Consider the following 15,144-nt stretch of genomic DNA (forward strand, 5'->3'; position numbering starts at 1 on the left):
ATCATTAAATAACGTGCAGAGGGGGCTTGCCTGGTGGCGCAGTGGTTGAGAGTCTGCCTGCCGATGCAGCGGACACGGGTTCGTGCCCCGGTCCGGGAAAATCCCACATGCCGCGGAGCGGCTGGGCCCGTGAGCCATGGCCGCTGACCCTGCGCGTCCGGAGCCTGTGCTCCGCAACGGGAGAGGCCACTACAGTGAGAGGCCCGCGTACCGCAAGGAAAAAAATAAATAAATAACGTGCAGAGTCTAGATCCTGGAGAATTTTAGAACAAGATGGCAAAATCCCTTTTTGTCTTATATGGTTTAAGTGCAGCCCCACTAGAAGGTGGGCATTAGATGTCTGATTCCATTAATGTATTCATTCATTCAACAAATATTTATTGAGCATCTAGTATGTGCAGGGACTGTTCTAGGCATTTGGGATTATCAGTGAACAAAAATAGACCCCCTCCTCTCAAAAAATCCCTCTTCTCGTGGTGCTCACATTATAGTGAGGAAACAAAACAAAACAAAATCATATGGTATATTATTAGACAATATGTGCAATGGGAAAATAGAAAAGAATAAAACAAGGTAAAAGGGATCGGGAAGTGGAGTTGGAAGAACTGTAATTTTATAAAGGGTGGTCAGAGTTTCATTGAGATCACATTTGAGCAAAAACTTGAGTAAGGCAAAGCAGTTCACCGTGAGTATATCTAGAAGAAGAAAGTGCCAGCCATAGGGAACAGCTATGCAAAGACCCTAAGTTGGGAGCATATCTGGCAGGTTTGAGAAACAGGGTGGCCAGTATAGCTGGAGCAGAGTAGTTAAGAGCAGGAAGGTAGTAGGAGCTGAGGTCTGATAATGGAGAGAAGGGAATGGCAGATTCTGTAGAGCCTTGTAGAAACCTAATACAGTACCTTGCCCATAGTAGATGCTCAATAAATGTTTGGCCAGTCTAGGATTATCATCAAATGGCATTTATCTATGTACTTATTAGAGTTATGTGTACCTACTTTATTCCTGGGGTCTCTCAATAGTTCCACATATGGAGGTTAATAATAGGACAGTGAAACCCTTGTGGGCATTAGATATCTAAGTGAACAAATGGAAACAAATGCCAAACGTTGTGGTTGCTGAGTAACTGTGCTGAGCCTTTCTGAGAAGTCTACTAGTGTTGGGACAGTGCTCATCCCATCATAGTCACAAGCTACATTTTGGTGGAAACATCCCTAGCATGGGACATGGATCCATACTTCCAGCCTAAAAGGAGCAGCTTCAATGATTAACTTCAACTTTCAGTCCAGGTACCCCCTGCATTATTCCCTGGAGACAGCAGTGGTGACATTAACACAGACGTCAAGTATCTATGGGTTTAGTGCCTTGACTGGCCTCCAAGACTGCAAAGCCTATCCCATCTTGCACTTGGTTGCATTTAATAGGTGCCGGTTGAATGAAGGAAGGGACAGCTTTTTTTTGTCTTTACTCATAGCCCCTTTTCCCCATAGGCCCCAAAATGTAGGCTGCCCGAGAACTTCGACACCACAGAAGGATCAGCTCCACCAAAAAGGAAGTAGGGAGGAGGGAAAGATAGGGACCTGTTAGCAAGCTGTCAACAGGCTTTTAGGGGCTGGAGGAGAAACCACTGAGAAGGGCAGGATAAGTGAGAGTTCTTGGCTCTTTGTGTCTTGTAAAATGAAATAAGCAGATTGTATAGCCTGGGGCTAACCTCAGCCTTGGATTTAAACTCAGACCCTTAATTAGGCTGTCTGGATCTGTTTTAACGGCACCTCGTGAAGGAATCCAAAGTTGTGAGGTGGAGCCTTGACTGGGAATAAAACTCTGTTCCCTGTGCTGAGCTCTGCTTAGCCTCTGTCAGCTGGTTAATGGAAGAATGATCTGGAGAGAAAATAATGGGCGAGTGAGGGAATGTTTCAAAACAAAGGCTTCCTGAAACATCCCCCAAACACACATCCTATTAACCGGATCAGTTGAGTCATCTTCAAATACGAGGAAAAGACATAGACTGTTTCTTAGCCACAAAAAAAGCTCAACCACATTTCTTTTATCATGTCCATTAGTAGAAATGACTAAAGATGCCCTTGAGTGTCAGTGCATTACACTTAGAACATCATGCACCCTCAGCTCTTGTAGATGCTTTTTCCAGCTTCCTATGCAGCACTGACTTTGTTTTCTTCAGGCCTAGGTTTGGTGAAAGCTTCAGTTCATGCCATGGAGACCTCTTTACGGGCTACAGAGATCTTTTCATTTTAGGTTGCACAGTTTGTTCAAATAATATAGAAAGAAAGGCAGTGACTATATTTTGAACATAATTAGTTTGCAAAAATATGTTCAGTTGGTTAGAATTTGACTCAAAATCTCCCTACTTATCATTTTTAGGTTTTATATCCAGAAAACCAGACAGGGAATTCTCAACTCTTGTTTCATCCCCAAGATTTCCTGGAAGGAACATAAATAGAAGTCTCAGGCCAGAAATGACCTTAGCAATCATCTGGTTCAGCCTTTCCATTGTACTGATTAGGAAACTAAGAGCCAGCATAACCTGAAAACAGGGTGCTAGTCCTTGATGCTGTTACAAAATTCTCATTTGCCAGTGGTCAAATTCTCATCAAGACCTGGGCCATCAGGTCCTCTCCCATCCCCTTCTGAAGTAGCAGGATGGTCACAGTGTAGCAAAATGCACTCAACAAATTTTGTTCTTCCAGAAACACTTGCAGTTTTGCAAGCAAATGGTGTGTGTTCAGTTCATTCATTTTTTCTTCCCATTTGAAAAGTTCTTCCTGAGTTCCCAGCTCTAGTGGTCACTGTTCGTAGCTTGAGGCTATGGAAAAGGGCACTTATTCTGAGGCTCTGGAAAGGCGTACTTCCTACAGGTATACAGGCTTGTGCATTAGGCTAGATTTCATTGCTTCAAATGTCCTCCTTTTCTCTCTGTTGTGAGTTTTTTCGTTTTTTTTTTCCAAAAAAACGGTGGATGGTTGTCCTTGAGCTATTCCACTTGTTTTTGTTCTAGCACACCTATCCCTCACCAAAGTTGGAAGAATTATACACTGCAGTTTATACTCAGATCTCTTGTCACTCACATTCAAAAGGATTCCGTCCTTCTTGCTTTCTTTTTCTTTTTCTTCGGGGGGTGGAGTTGTTGGTAGACTCTAAGCTCTGTGATACTCTTTCTTGGTCGTGCTTGGGCAGTGTCCAGCCCCTAGCAGATGGATGAATGAATGAATGAATGAATGGGAGCAATGTTCTATAAATGGTTTATGGCTTAGAAAATCAACTATTGACCCTTGACATCAAATTCTATAACTGGCATTAAGACTTGCATGATTCCCAATCTTCATTGAGAGGTATTATTTGTCCAGATACCTGAAAAGAGATCCCCAATGCCTTGTTCTAGGCTTGAGATGTAATGGATGAGCTATGAGTAGACAGCTTTTTAAAAATAAAAGGAATCTTAGTGTTGGCTGACCCATTCTCAGAGTAACTGTGAAACATGACTAAGATCAAACAGAGCTAGAGGCAGATCTAGGACTGGAATTAGCCCTTCTTGTCCCCATCCCAGTACTTTTATTTCAAGACATCAGACAGTCTTGCCAGTGACCATCACTGCAAGGCAAAGTCAAATTCTGTGACACTGAAGTCCTCATAGACCTAGAACAGAAATAGAAGATACATGGTATACATGCCATGACACTTCCTTTTGGTGCCCAAAGGAGACGCCACTAACCATCATGACACTTTTCCCATTGGGTCTGGACACAACCTCAGGCAGCCATGACCAACCAGAGTTGGCACTCAAGATGAAACCTATCAGCTACCCTCCTCTAGAGGAAGTAAGGATTTCAGAAGCCAATGAACTCTGGTCTTAACCTGTCTTCTCAAGATGAGCTGAACCTCCAGTCAGGAACCTCCCACCCTTTATTGCTCTTCAGTGTCCTCACATCCCCAAGGGACTCAGAGGTGATGTTTGCAAGCAGGTCTTCCACAGCATGTTTCTGCCAGACAGAGCAGGTACAGTTATTAGTCATGACTCCAAGCCAGGCAAGGTGATTAAGAAAAGCTAAATTTATATTAAATTATCATAAAGTCCTAAAATACTGAACATAGTGGTTAAATAACTCCAGAAAGTCCAATCTCTCCAGTGAGTAACGTTAAAACCATTACACAGGAGCGTGGGAGAGTCACTTCCATTAGTTTAGGACAGAGAGATTTTGCTTTTTACATAGTAAATCAGTGCTCAAATAGATATTTCTTCAAATATGTCCTTTCTACATTCTGAACAGCCCAAGTGCAATAAGATCCTTCCCCCTTTCCGTTCAAGAAAATGCCACTTTGCTACTTTCTCCCCATGCCCAACCGTGAGTCTGAGGACCCAAAGGGCTCCTTCTTTTACTGCCCCATCAAGTGTGAAATGTCCCCCTTTCCTCCCAGGAGGAGGACCTTTCCTTTCCCACTCTGTGTACTGGAAGAGCCTGCTTGGCCTGGCCTGGCTGTCCTATGAGGGTCTAGACCTGGGGCTGGCTACTGCGAGCAGGGCTAAGAGCCTGGCACCTGTCTCTAGTGGTCTTAGAACTGACCAGAAAAGGTTTGCTCTGATCTTCCCTTTCCACTCACGTTTGGCAGCTGATTTCTCAATACCAAGAACCCCAGGATGTGTTTCAAATCCAGAAACTTCCCCTTGAAGCACCCCCCTCCATTCTCAGTTCCTGTTATTGCTTTTGATCCCTGGGTGAAAGAGGTCTGGATCTGCCCTGGGCTGAAAGGGCTTCCTCAGTGGTTCTCTCTACCTTCCTACTCCTTGCCCCCAACTGTGTGTCTTTATTTAGGCCTCTTCGCCATACGTGCCTACAAGGCTAGGTCAGAAAAAGCAAATTAGGCACCCTCCCTCCCCGCCAAAAAAGAAGAGCTAGGTAGAAGTTTTAGGACAGTAAAAAACCTCAACTCCCCTGACACTAGTGTGACACACATGCCTTCTGTGTGAATAAGCATGAACCAAATGATGGCACCTCAGCAGGAAAGGGAGTCACTTAGCTGGGAAGAGTCGGAATGGGAACTTCACCACCCACAGCCACAGGCTCTCTGTCTACTCACTTAGATCCCTGAGCACCTGAGAGAGAACACAGGAGGCTCAGCTTCATGGATACTTCCCTTTAGGCCCTGGGTGCCTCAAGTCTCTAACCCAATCGCTCTTCCTGACCATTTATGAAAACTTCTGGCCCTTCTTTGGAGAGTTGCTTCAGGATCTCTGTGCTCAGAATCTCAGAGAATGAGGAAGGAGAAAGTGGCAGAACGTTATAGTTCAGGCGATGTGCTAAGTTTGGTCTAAGCAGTGCTTCTCAGACACTGCAGAGACCCAGCACTGAGGGTCCCACACGCATTCAAGCCACCGGCTGACAACCTGGAGGCAGCAGGAGGGAATTCATATTAGCCAGCTGCCATGTGATAGAGACCCCCAGTCATCTGAAGGTAGAAAAGGCTCCAGACATTCTAGCAGGAGGAAGAACAGCTTGAGCCATACCCAGACCTCATCAGTATCTGCAGCTGAAGAAACAACAACTGCCAGGGCAAGAATAATATCCATTGCCGGCAGTGGAGAGGACACCCAGGCCCAATCACCCTTAAAAGCTTTTTCATGTTGCCAATGCACTCGAGGCTGGAGGTTTTCCAGATGCCCATGCCAGCTGGGCTGACTCCTCCTTCTCTCAGCCTCTATCCTTCATCTCTCTCTTTACCCATGACTCCCCCCCACCGCAGCCCCTGCCCCTGGTCAGCAAGTTCCCTCAGAGATGAGGTCAGGCCACCTCTGATGGAGCGAGTGCAGTCCTGGATCATCAGCTCTTGGGGGGCAGGCACTGAGGGTGCCAGGGGAAGGGGAGGTGGAGCTCTGTACTGACGAGGAATCACTACTGAGCCTGGTTTCAAGGGGGCTCAGGATGGCGTGCATGAGGTGAGGTTTGTGGTAAAATCCAGGTCTAAATTCTCAGGATGCCCCATCATTTCTTGTGCACAGGTAGTTACGAACCCAGGTGGAAACAGCTCCGGTGGAGGGCTTGGGAGCAGTTAGGAGGCGGGAGGCGGCAGCGCAGGATGAGCACACAGGAAAGGGGCCCTGCTGTATAAGCGAGCTCGGGGACTGAAGCCCACCAAGGAGAAGGAACAGGCAGGAAGGGAGGGGAACATGGGCGTTTAGACTTGGCTCTCTGAGGAGAGCTTGCGTTCGTGTCTCCAGCCTGTGTCTGGCAGGGAGCCCCGTCTTTCAGGAGTGGCTGCGGTGTGGACGCTGCTGCACTCAGACTGCTCTTCCTGCAACAGCTGCTCCGTCTCCATGTCATCCAGGGAGCCAGAGCTGGCCTGGATGGACACGGTGTCTGTCTTCATGCATACATGATCCCGAAGGAGGCCCCCTCGGGAGCTGCGCAGTTGCTTGAGGTCGTCCCACTCAGCATCGTCCCCAGACAGGAGGCAGATCCCCTCTACAATCTTGACCTTCTCCTTGGTGTAGTTATGGTCAGGTCCACCCTAGGGTGGAGAGTGGAGTGACACGGTCAGTTGGTTGGCTCTCTATAAAGGATCTCATGACGAACTTAGAAAGGAAGTGGATGGGCTAAGAGTGGGCATGAAGAGCGCAAAAATCCCACAAACAAATGGGGAAATTTAGTCAGAGCAAATGTATGAGGCTGAGCCTAAAAGCAAAGGAGCAGCTGTGATGATTATTACCATTATCATACAGGGAGGAGGGAGAACCGTGACTTCCGTGAGCCACTCACTGGCCACGTCACCTCGGGCAAATTACTGAACATCTCCAAAACTCAGGCTCACCTCTTTAGAGTAACAGTATCCGTACCTCATAACCAATGGCTGTGAGGGTTAAATGAGGCAATCCACGCAATGCAATTAGTAGGTGCCTGATGCATACCATGCACTAGATCATGTTAGCTATTATTACATTGCTAATGGGGTTTATTAATAGGACAGCATGCTAATATACATGATCAGAAGCAATTGACAAAAGCAATTAAATGTGCATTTATTCAAGATTTTAAACTACTTTGGTGCTATTCCTTTTTTTTCTTTTGAAGTATAGTTGATTTACAATGTTAGTTTCTGGTGTACAGCAAAGTGATTCAGTTATATATCTATATATATACATATATGGTCAGATGCTTTTCCATTATAGCTTATTATAAGATACTGAATATAGTTTCATGTGCTATTTTATTCTTAATTCTCTTCTTTCTAACTTTCTTAAGAAGAAAGGTTTTAGAAGGTAAGACAGGAGGGCTCTAGAAAACCCTCTTGAGTTCTGTCAGTCCACTGGGGTACTGTAACTTATAAGCTTTTGTGGCCATTTCCAAGCAACCTGCGACTGTTCCAAGGACAGCCTTAAGTTCCACTCAGGCTTCTCCCTTTATGGATTCCTCAAGGGGTAGCCGTACTCCTGGTTTCTGGGGGATACCAACCAACATGCCGCCACTGCCAAGAGAAAATGGGCCATGGCTTGGGCTCTGTCCCTGGGATAGTGTTCCTGCCAAGAGCCCTGCAACTGCTGCTCTACTTTAGTAACAGTTCAGTTCCACAGGTATTTATTGAGCCCCTTCCCTTCAATAAGCAGGATAGTTTGATGATTAAACAATATAAAATATGGTCCCTGCCCTCTGGGAGTGACAGCTCCCTCGATCAAGGCACGCACACACATGCCCAGTCACCCAGCACACCCTCCAAGCTGAATTAGTGTCAGATAAGATGCAGACCACTCAGTGTCTTCATCACAGAAAACGTGGGGTAAGTCAGGGAGATGTGGGTGACGTGGCACTAGCAATTTGGGTGATACCACGCCCTCTACAAACACACAGCAACAGGTACCTGAAATCAAGAGGAAATCAGAAGAGAAAGGGTGAAAGACTATCAGAGGGGTGAAAGAGCTGCTGAGGAAAAAGCATACAACAGGAGAAAGAGTCACATGATTTTAATTTCTAACCTTGGGCCCTCATTGGGGTTCTTTTCTGGGGCATCAGACACTCCAGGAACCCAAGAAGCTTCAGGAGTCTTTCTCTCGAAGATATTAACAGAGAAGGGGTCTACCATCCCTAAATCTGCAAGCTATCCCTGCAGGTTCTGTTTTGGCTTGTACTGGATGCTTTGTTTTAATAGGGAAATTCATGGATCCTGAAATCACATGATTATTGTATAAAGTGTATTCATTATGCCCTATAGGTGTGAGGGCTGGCTTTGACTGTGCTAGACAGGCCAAGAGAGTAGACGGGTTAGGTCTCCTAAGGGATAATTTCTAATGAAGGGTTACAGGATTTTAGAAAAAAACAAGGGTCATATCAGACTAGGAAAATCTAAGTCCCAGGCTATATTCCCTAGTCAAAACGGGACTATTTTTCATGCCTCAACATTTAGCAAATAAATTTTCACTGCAGCAACAAAGGAGTTAAAAGAACAAAAGCATATAAACTTTCAGAATTCTAGAGAAATCCCTCTAGATTATGTGATAAGAGGAAGAATAGCAGAACTCCAGCCATTCCCAACCACAGGTGCCAAAAGCTTGGATCAGAGGTTAGAAAGGGAGAGTCCAGGAGCTCTTGGGTTTTTTGGTGTTTCCTAGGAGTTTGGGGTTATTTTAGAGGCGCACAGCCTCACTGCTGGGGAATGACAGCTCCAGGAGGGAAGGAACCCCTGAGCCTGGGAAAATATCTCCTGGCAGGGAGGTGCACACTCACATGCTTTCAGACCTAAACCTTCTGGGATCTGCTTTCTAATCTCACTCTCACTAGGGCCCCTCAAGCTGGTCCCTCAGAAGTTATAGACCTCTCCAGAAACCTGAATCACATCCCATTCTTCTGTTCACTATAACTTCCAAAATGGTAGATGGACTACCCAGCATCCCTTACTGACCTACTCAGGCAACTGGAGCATAATCTACCCCCGCCCTCCAAAAACAAACTCTTGGATATAAATTTTAATTTTTACCTCTTTCTTATAGCACAGTTGATTGTACATGGCTGGTTTGGGGATTGCTTCAATTTTCACTTCCTGAGTGGAAGTTCGGTAGGAAGGGTTGCTGTAGGTCAGGTTCCCCATTGCAGGATCAGTTAACTTGGATTTTTTGTGTCTTTAGGAGGAAAAGTGATGAGAAATTAGTTCCGATCTGTATGGGGATAGTATCTGGGGAAGCTGTAACCCAAGTTGTGGCAGGCAGCTTCTAAGAGGGCCCAGTGGTCCCTGCCTCCTGGTACTCACACCTTCTGAATTCCTGACCCGTGAGTGTGGGCTGGATTTGGTGACTCGCTTCTAATGAACAGAACATGCAAAAGTGAGGGATACTAGATTAGGTTACAAGGAAACTCCTAACAAGGAAACTGGTTTCTATCTTAGTTTGCCCTAGTTTGCCCTCTCCCTCCCTCCCTCCCCTCTCTCTTACTCTTGCTCTGAGGGAAGCAAGCTGCCATGCTGAAAGCTGTCCTATGGAAAGGCCCACAAGGCAACAAACTGCTGAGGGAGGCCTCTAGCCAACAGCCTGTGAGGAACTGAACCCTATGCTTGGAAGGGAATCCTTCCCCAGTCAAGCCTCGAGATAAGACCACAACTCTGGCTGATACCTGGATTGCTGCCTTGTAAGACACCTTGAGGCAGAGGCACCCAGCTAATCTGCATCTAGATTTCTTTTTTTTTTTTCTTAAATTTTATTTGTTTATTATTTTTGGCTGCACTGGGTCTTCGTTGCTGTACGTGGGCTTTCTCTAGTTGCGGTGAGCGGGGGCTACTCTTCGTTGCGGTGCGTGGGCTTCTCATTGTGGTGGCTTCTCTTGTTGTGGAGCACAGGCTCTAGGCATGTGGGCTTCAGTAGTTGTGGCGCGTGGGCTTCAGTAGTTGTGGCTCACAGGCTCTAGAGTGCAGGCTCAGTAGTTGTGGCACACGGGCTTAGTTGCTCCGCGGCATGTGGGATCTTCCCGGACCAGGGCTTGAACCTGTGTTCCCTGCATTGGCAGGCGGATTCTTAATCACTGCGCCACCAGGGAAGTCCCTGCATCTAGATTTCTGACCCACAGAAACTGTGAGATAATCAGTGGTTGTCATTTTAAGGTGCTAAGTTTCAGGGTAATTTGTTATACAGCAATAGATAACAAATATACTGAGCTTTAGAGTCAAAACAGACCTACGTTTCAATGCCACTTCTGTTACTTACTGGCTGGGGTATTGGTGGACATAATCTAAACTTTCTGAGCCTTAGATCCTCATCTGTAAAGTGAGGAATAATAATACCTGTATTACAAGGTTGTTGTAGCATTGATACATATTCATTAAATGGTAGCTGTTACTATTATTGTTTTTGTTGGAAGTAGAAGCTGCTGCAGCAGCAGCAAAATCCTGACATTTTTGCTGCAAGCTGCATTTAAAGCATTTAGGAGAAATATATACAGAGAGGGTCATAAAAGGAAGATTCTAAATCGAATACTACACATTCCACCTTCCCAGGATGATCCCTACCGAGCAATGATATATCACCCCACACTGTAGTAAAGGGCTGTGTTTGTGTGAAGAGAAAATCATTTCCAGCTTCAATGGCTTGAGGTAGTGTAGAGTGGTGGACAAAGCAAAGATGCTAGAGTCAGTAGTACCAGCTTTGCCTCTCACTGTGTGAACTTGGGTAACACCCTCTGTGTCCTTAGTATCCTAGTCTATAAGGAAAATCCCAAGCGTTGCTGTGGTCACGAAATGAGGAAACTACTTGGGCTGTGACTGGGGAAGAAGGGTACACGTTCAGGTTTCTGCCCTTCCCTTCTGCTGCTCTCACCAGGGACCCAACTTTGAAATGAGGCTGGTCATAGGTGGAATCAGTGAGCTGTCAACTTCAGGAGGTCCCAAACATGCTAATGGGACATACAGCAAACATACAGCCACTGCAGTGGGGCTGAGGTTACCTGTACAGCATCAAAGCCGCGATCACCACCAGAATAAGCAGAATACTGAGGAGTCCACCGATGACATAGCTGACGTGAAGTCCTTCCCCTAGGGAGAGCAGAGGGACGCTAGGTGGGGACCTCCGACAATCTTCTAGCTGGTGTGAGGGGTGGGAAGATGGAGGGCTCCTTTTGTAGCTGTTGCATCCCGTACCATCTGAGGATGGCTAGGGGCCTCCTTCTCAGAGAAGAGGCCACAGTGGGAGGGGGGAGGGGGCTGAGAAGAAACCTATCACTGTGTCAGCATCTCTAATCCCGATTCCACTACCTACTAGCTGTGGGACTTAAAGCAAAATGCTTAACTTCTAAGCCTGTGTTTTCTCATCAGTTAAATGTCAATAATAAATTGCTCATAGGGCTGGTGGAGACTGAAGGTGAGTGTATATATACAAATACATATACACACACGCATGCGCACATAAATATGGCTTAGCAAGTGCCTAGCATACAGAAAGCACTCCATAAGTGGCAGCTATTATGGTTATTCTTTCTATGGATTCAGTCTAAGAAAAGGGTTCATCAACCCCAAAGAGTCCCCGTGAAGGTTCTGCAAGATATCAATGGAGACTTAGATTCCTTACATCTTGTTTTTCAAAACAGTTGGGCACTGAGGACTTACCTGAAGCAGCAGGTACGGCCTCATTGGAATGCGTGCAGAGGCCCAGCCGGGCATCCTTTTCAGAGCATCTGTGGGGCAGAGAAAACTGAATGTGAAGGCTACTTGTTTTCAACAAAGATCTTGCCTTCCGCCAGGAAATGGGGAAAGTCCTGTGAAGGACAGGGCTAAAGGCCTGGGAGTGGGGCTTTCAGATATGAGACTATACCAGACAGGAGATAGCGGAAGCAAGGAGAGGGCAGGATGAGGAAATACAGAGAAATCAGCATGAGCCACTGTCTTCAAGATGCTATTTAAGTGTTTTAAAATGTGTACTCTTTTTTGTTGTTGTTTTTGGCCGTGCAGCTTGTGGGATCCCAGCTCCCTGACCAGGGATTGAACCCAGGCCCTCGGCAGTGAAAGTGTGGAGTCCCAACCACTGGACCACCAGGGAATTCCCTAAAATATGTACTCTTTAAAGAGGATTCTTTAAAAAGGAGAAGCAGGTTTGGGAGTGAGCTGAAAGAATACTAAGGACATCAATAGCAGACGTTATTAAGCTACCAGCCAAGCAAACCTTGGATTGGATCAAGATTATCACAACGTCTAGAGAGACTTAAAAAAATATATTGTTTTTCTTTCCTTCATTCTTTCACAAGGGAATATGCAAGACATCCAGAGGGAGGGCTTGGATAACTAACTTGAAATGCTGAGACGGTAACTCCTTTGTGGCATGTTATGAGCTGGCAATTAAAGACATGTCTTAAAAGGCTAGAGAAAAGCTACCTGCAGGAGCATCTGAAACCAAGATGTACTGAGTCTTCAAATACAACTCTGATAGGAAGAAAATACCTGAGTAGGGTTCAAAAGTTTTCTAAATAAACCTGAATAAAATCAGATTAATAATGATTGTTAGTGCTTAAAATTTAGTGACAAAGGTACATGTTTATATCTGTTTGCTTTTCTATATAAACTCTTCTAACAAGAGAAAATGGGGCATATAGAATAAGTTTGACCATGTACAAATCTTATAATTTTAGGGATGTGAGTCTAGTGGTCTTATTTGGAATTATTACTATGTTTCTGCCTTCAGAATTGAAATCACGTGTTAATTATCTTTTAAGCTACCGTTGATATTAAAAATAATATTACAATGAAAAATGTTCTAATAGAAAAAGGCCTGGGAAGATAGACATCAGTATAGTAAGAGTAGGAAATGAAATCACTGTCTCAAAAAGATATCTGCACCCCCATGTTCAATGCAGAATTATTTACAAGAGCCAAGACATGGAAACCACCTAAGTGACCATCAATGGATAAATGGATAAAGAAAATGTGGTATAGGTATACAGTGGAACATTATTCAGCCATGAAAAAGAAGGACATTCTGCTAAGTAAAATAAGTCAGACAGAGAAAGACAAATACTATATGGTATCACTTATATGTGGAATCTAAAAAAAAAAAAAAAAAAACCAACTCATAGATAAATTGATACCATACAGATTGGCAGTTGCCAGAGGTTGGGGGTGGACAAAATGAGTGAAGATGGTCAAAAGGCTCAAACTTCCAGTTATAAGATAAGTAAGTCCTGGGGATGTAATGTACATCATAGTGACTATAGTTAACAATATTGTATGTCTGAAAGTTGCTAAGAGAGTAGATTTTAAAAGTTTTCATTATAAGAAAAAAAAAGTATATATGTGTGGTGATGGATGTTAACTACACTTACTGTGGTAATCATTTCACAATATACACATATATCAAATCAGAAAAAAACACTAAAGGTAATTACATATGAGAACTTATTTTTTACTCCTATCTGTATTTCCAGATGATTTTTTTTGCAAAGTGTAAATAAAAAACATTTTATAAGACTTTCTCTAAATTGAATATAACATGATATTTCATCAATTTTAAGATGTGCATTTTTTCTATATTCTAATATCTCTGAGATAGGACTGTGTCTTACAATTAATGGCATCTCACAGTTGCTGTTGGTCATTTTTTGTTTAATCTCTCAAATCAGGATGCATTTTAAATTGACAGCACCTTCAGTCTAATGAAATATAATGTTTTACACTTAATTTGAGAGCTGTTCGTGGTTATGCTTGCTTATTTAATAACGGTGTGTGTGTGTGTGTGTGTACACATGCACATACATGCATGTGTGTTTGAGTGTTACAGGTCATTATAAACTAAGGCCATCACATCCCTGGGGATGTCCCAAGTTAAAAAGCCACAGCCCAGAGACCACTATGACTAGGTGGCTTCTAAGTAAACTGTAGGACAAGACCACGTGCTAAACTTGTTCTGTGAGAGCAAACGACACTGAAAGAAAGGAAGGAGGAGGAATGCCAGGCAGAAACTCCTCCTGAGTGATTTCTCTCTAAAGCTCCTCCTAAAGCTTCTTGCCTTCAGAGCTAAAAAAAAAAGAATCGCTTGCAACAACCTGCAAGTCTAAATATCATCTCCAGTCCCAAGCAGCAGGGACAGGTGGCTAATGATGTGATCTAGCTCCCATCTGCCAGAATCATCAAGCTGGGCCTATGGTCTTCTGCTGGCAGGGGATGGCGATTTGAATCAAAGAGCCCTCAATTCCATACTGACCCACTTACCTCCCTTCCACCTCCTCCAGAGATGTGCGGGTCCAGCTGGTAGAAGAACGCAAGGTGGTCGGTAGCGTGTTAGGTAGCACGGGGCTCTTCTCACTTACGCTGGTAGCCCTGGGAGCTGGGGGCACCAGGCCAGGTACTGGAGAGAAAACAAGGACTGGAGTGGATCACTGGAGCCACAAATATCTACATATGGTCCAAGAGTAGCATGTGGAGAACTTGTTAAAGCAATCTTTTAGCTGCCCTGATCCTAGGCACCCCCATTAGATGTCCTTCTTAATACTGTACGTAAAAAAGGATTTGGTTTCCAATATATTTTTTAAAATAAATTTATTTATTTTATTTATTTATTTGGCTGCGTTGAGTCTTTGTTGCTGCGCACAGGCTTTCTCTAGTTGTGGCGAGCGGGGGCTACTCTTCATTGCGGTGCGCGAGCTTCTCATTGCAGTGGCTTCTCTTGTTGCAGAACACAGGCTCTAGGCACGCAGGCTTCAGTAGTTGTGGCACACGGGCTCAGTAGTTGTGCCTCACGGGCTCTAGAGCGCAGGCTCAGTAGTTGTGGCGCACGGGCTTAGGTGCTCCACGGCATGTGGGATCTTCCCGGACCAGGGCTCAAACCCATGTCCCCTGCGTTGGCAGGTGTATTCTTAACCACTGCGCCACCAGGGAAGTCCCAGTTTCCAATATTAATAGCTCCAGATGGGCTAGCTGGCCCACAAAGGGCAGGAAGAGAGAATAATGCACAGGTCACAGTAGGGATCAGGGAATCAGGAGACCTGATTTCCATCCTAGTAAATGCCAGAAGCCAGACAAACCTGGGTCTGTACCATTCCAAAGCTCAAACTCATTGCTCCCAGTCACTCTGCTGTAAGAACCCCTGAGGGGAAATCTCACCCAGAAGAACAAAGCTGAGGCTGCTGATCCCCTGCCCTTCCAAGGGCTCTGCTGTTCCAGGAGGCCAATTAGTCC

General features: G+C 44.9%; 1 protein-coding gene across 1 annotated transcript in view; it reads right to left on the reverse strand.

Annotated features, from left to right (window-relative positions):
* Positions 1-4,047: 4,047 nt before the first annotated feature.
* LRP4 (LDL receptor related protein 4) overlaps positions 4,048-15,144 on the reverse strand; it is a 52,793-nt gene continuing 41,696 nt past the window's right edge. Inside the window, exons 34-38 of the mRNA XM_081239137.1 lie at positions 14,179-14,314; positions 11,587-11,654; positions 10,929-11,016; positions 8,977-9,118; positions 4,048-6,519 (exon numbers count right to left, since the gene is read on the reverse strand). Of these exons, the coding sequence (XP_081095263.1) occupies positions 6,187-6,519; positions 8,977-9,118; positions 10,929-11,016; positions 11,587-11,654; positions 14,179-14,314 (767 nt within the window). The 3' untranslated portion in view covers positions 4,048-6,186. The remainder of the gene's footprint in view (positions 6,520-8,976; positions 9,119-10,928; positions 11,017-11,586; positions 11,655-14,178; positions 14,315-15,144) is intronic.

The sequence above is a fragment of the Mesoplodon bidens genome (genome assembly GCF_964165515.1).
Source record: "Mesoplodon bidens genome assembly, chromosome: 7".
NCBI lineage: Eukaryota > Metazoa > Chordata > Mammalia > Artiodactyla > Ziphiidae > Mesoplodon > Mesoplodon bidens.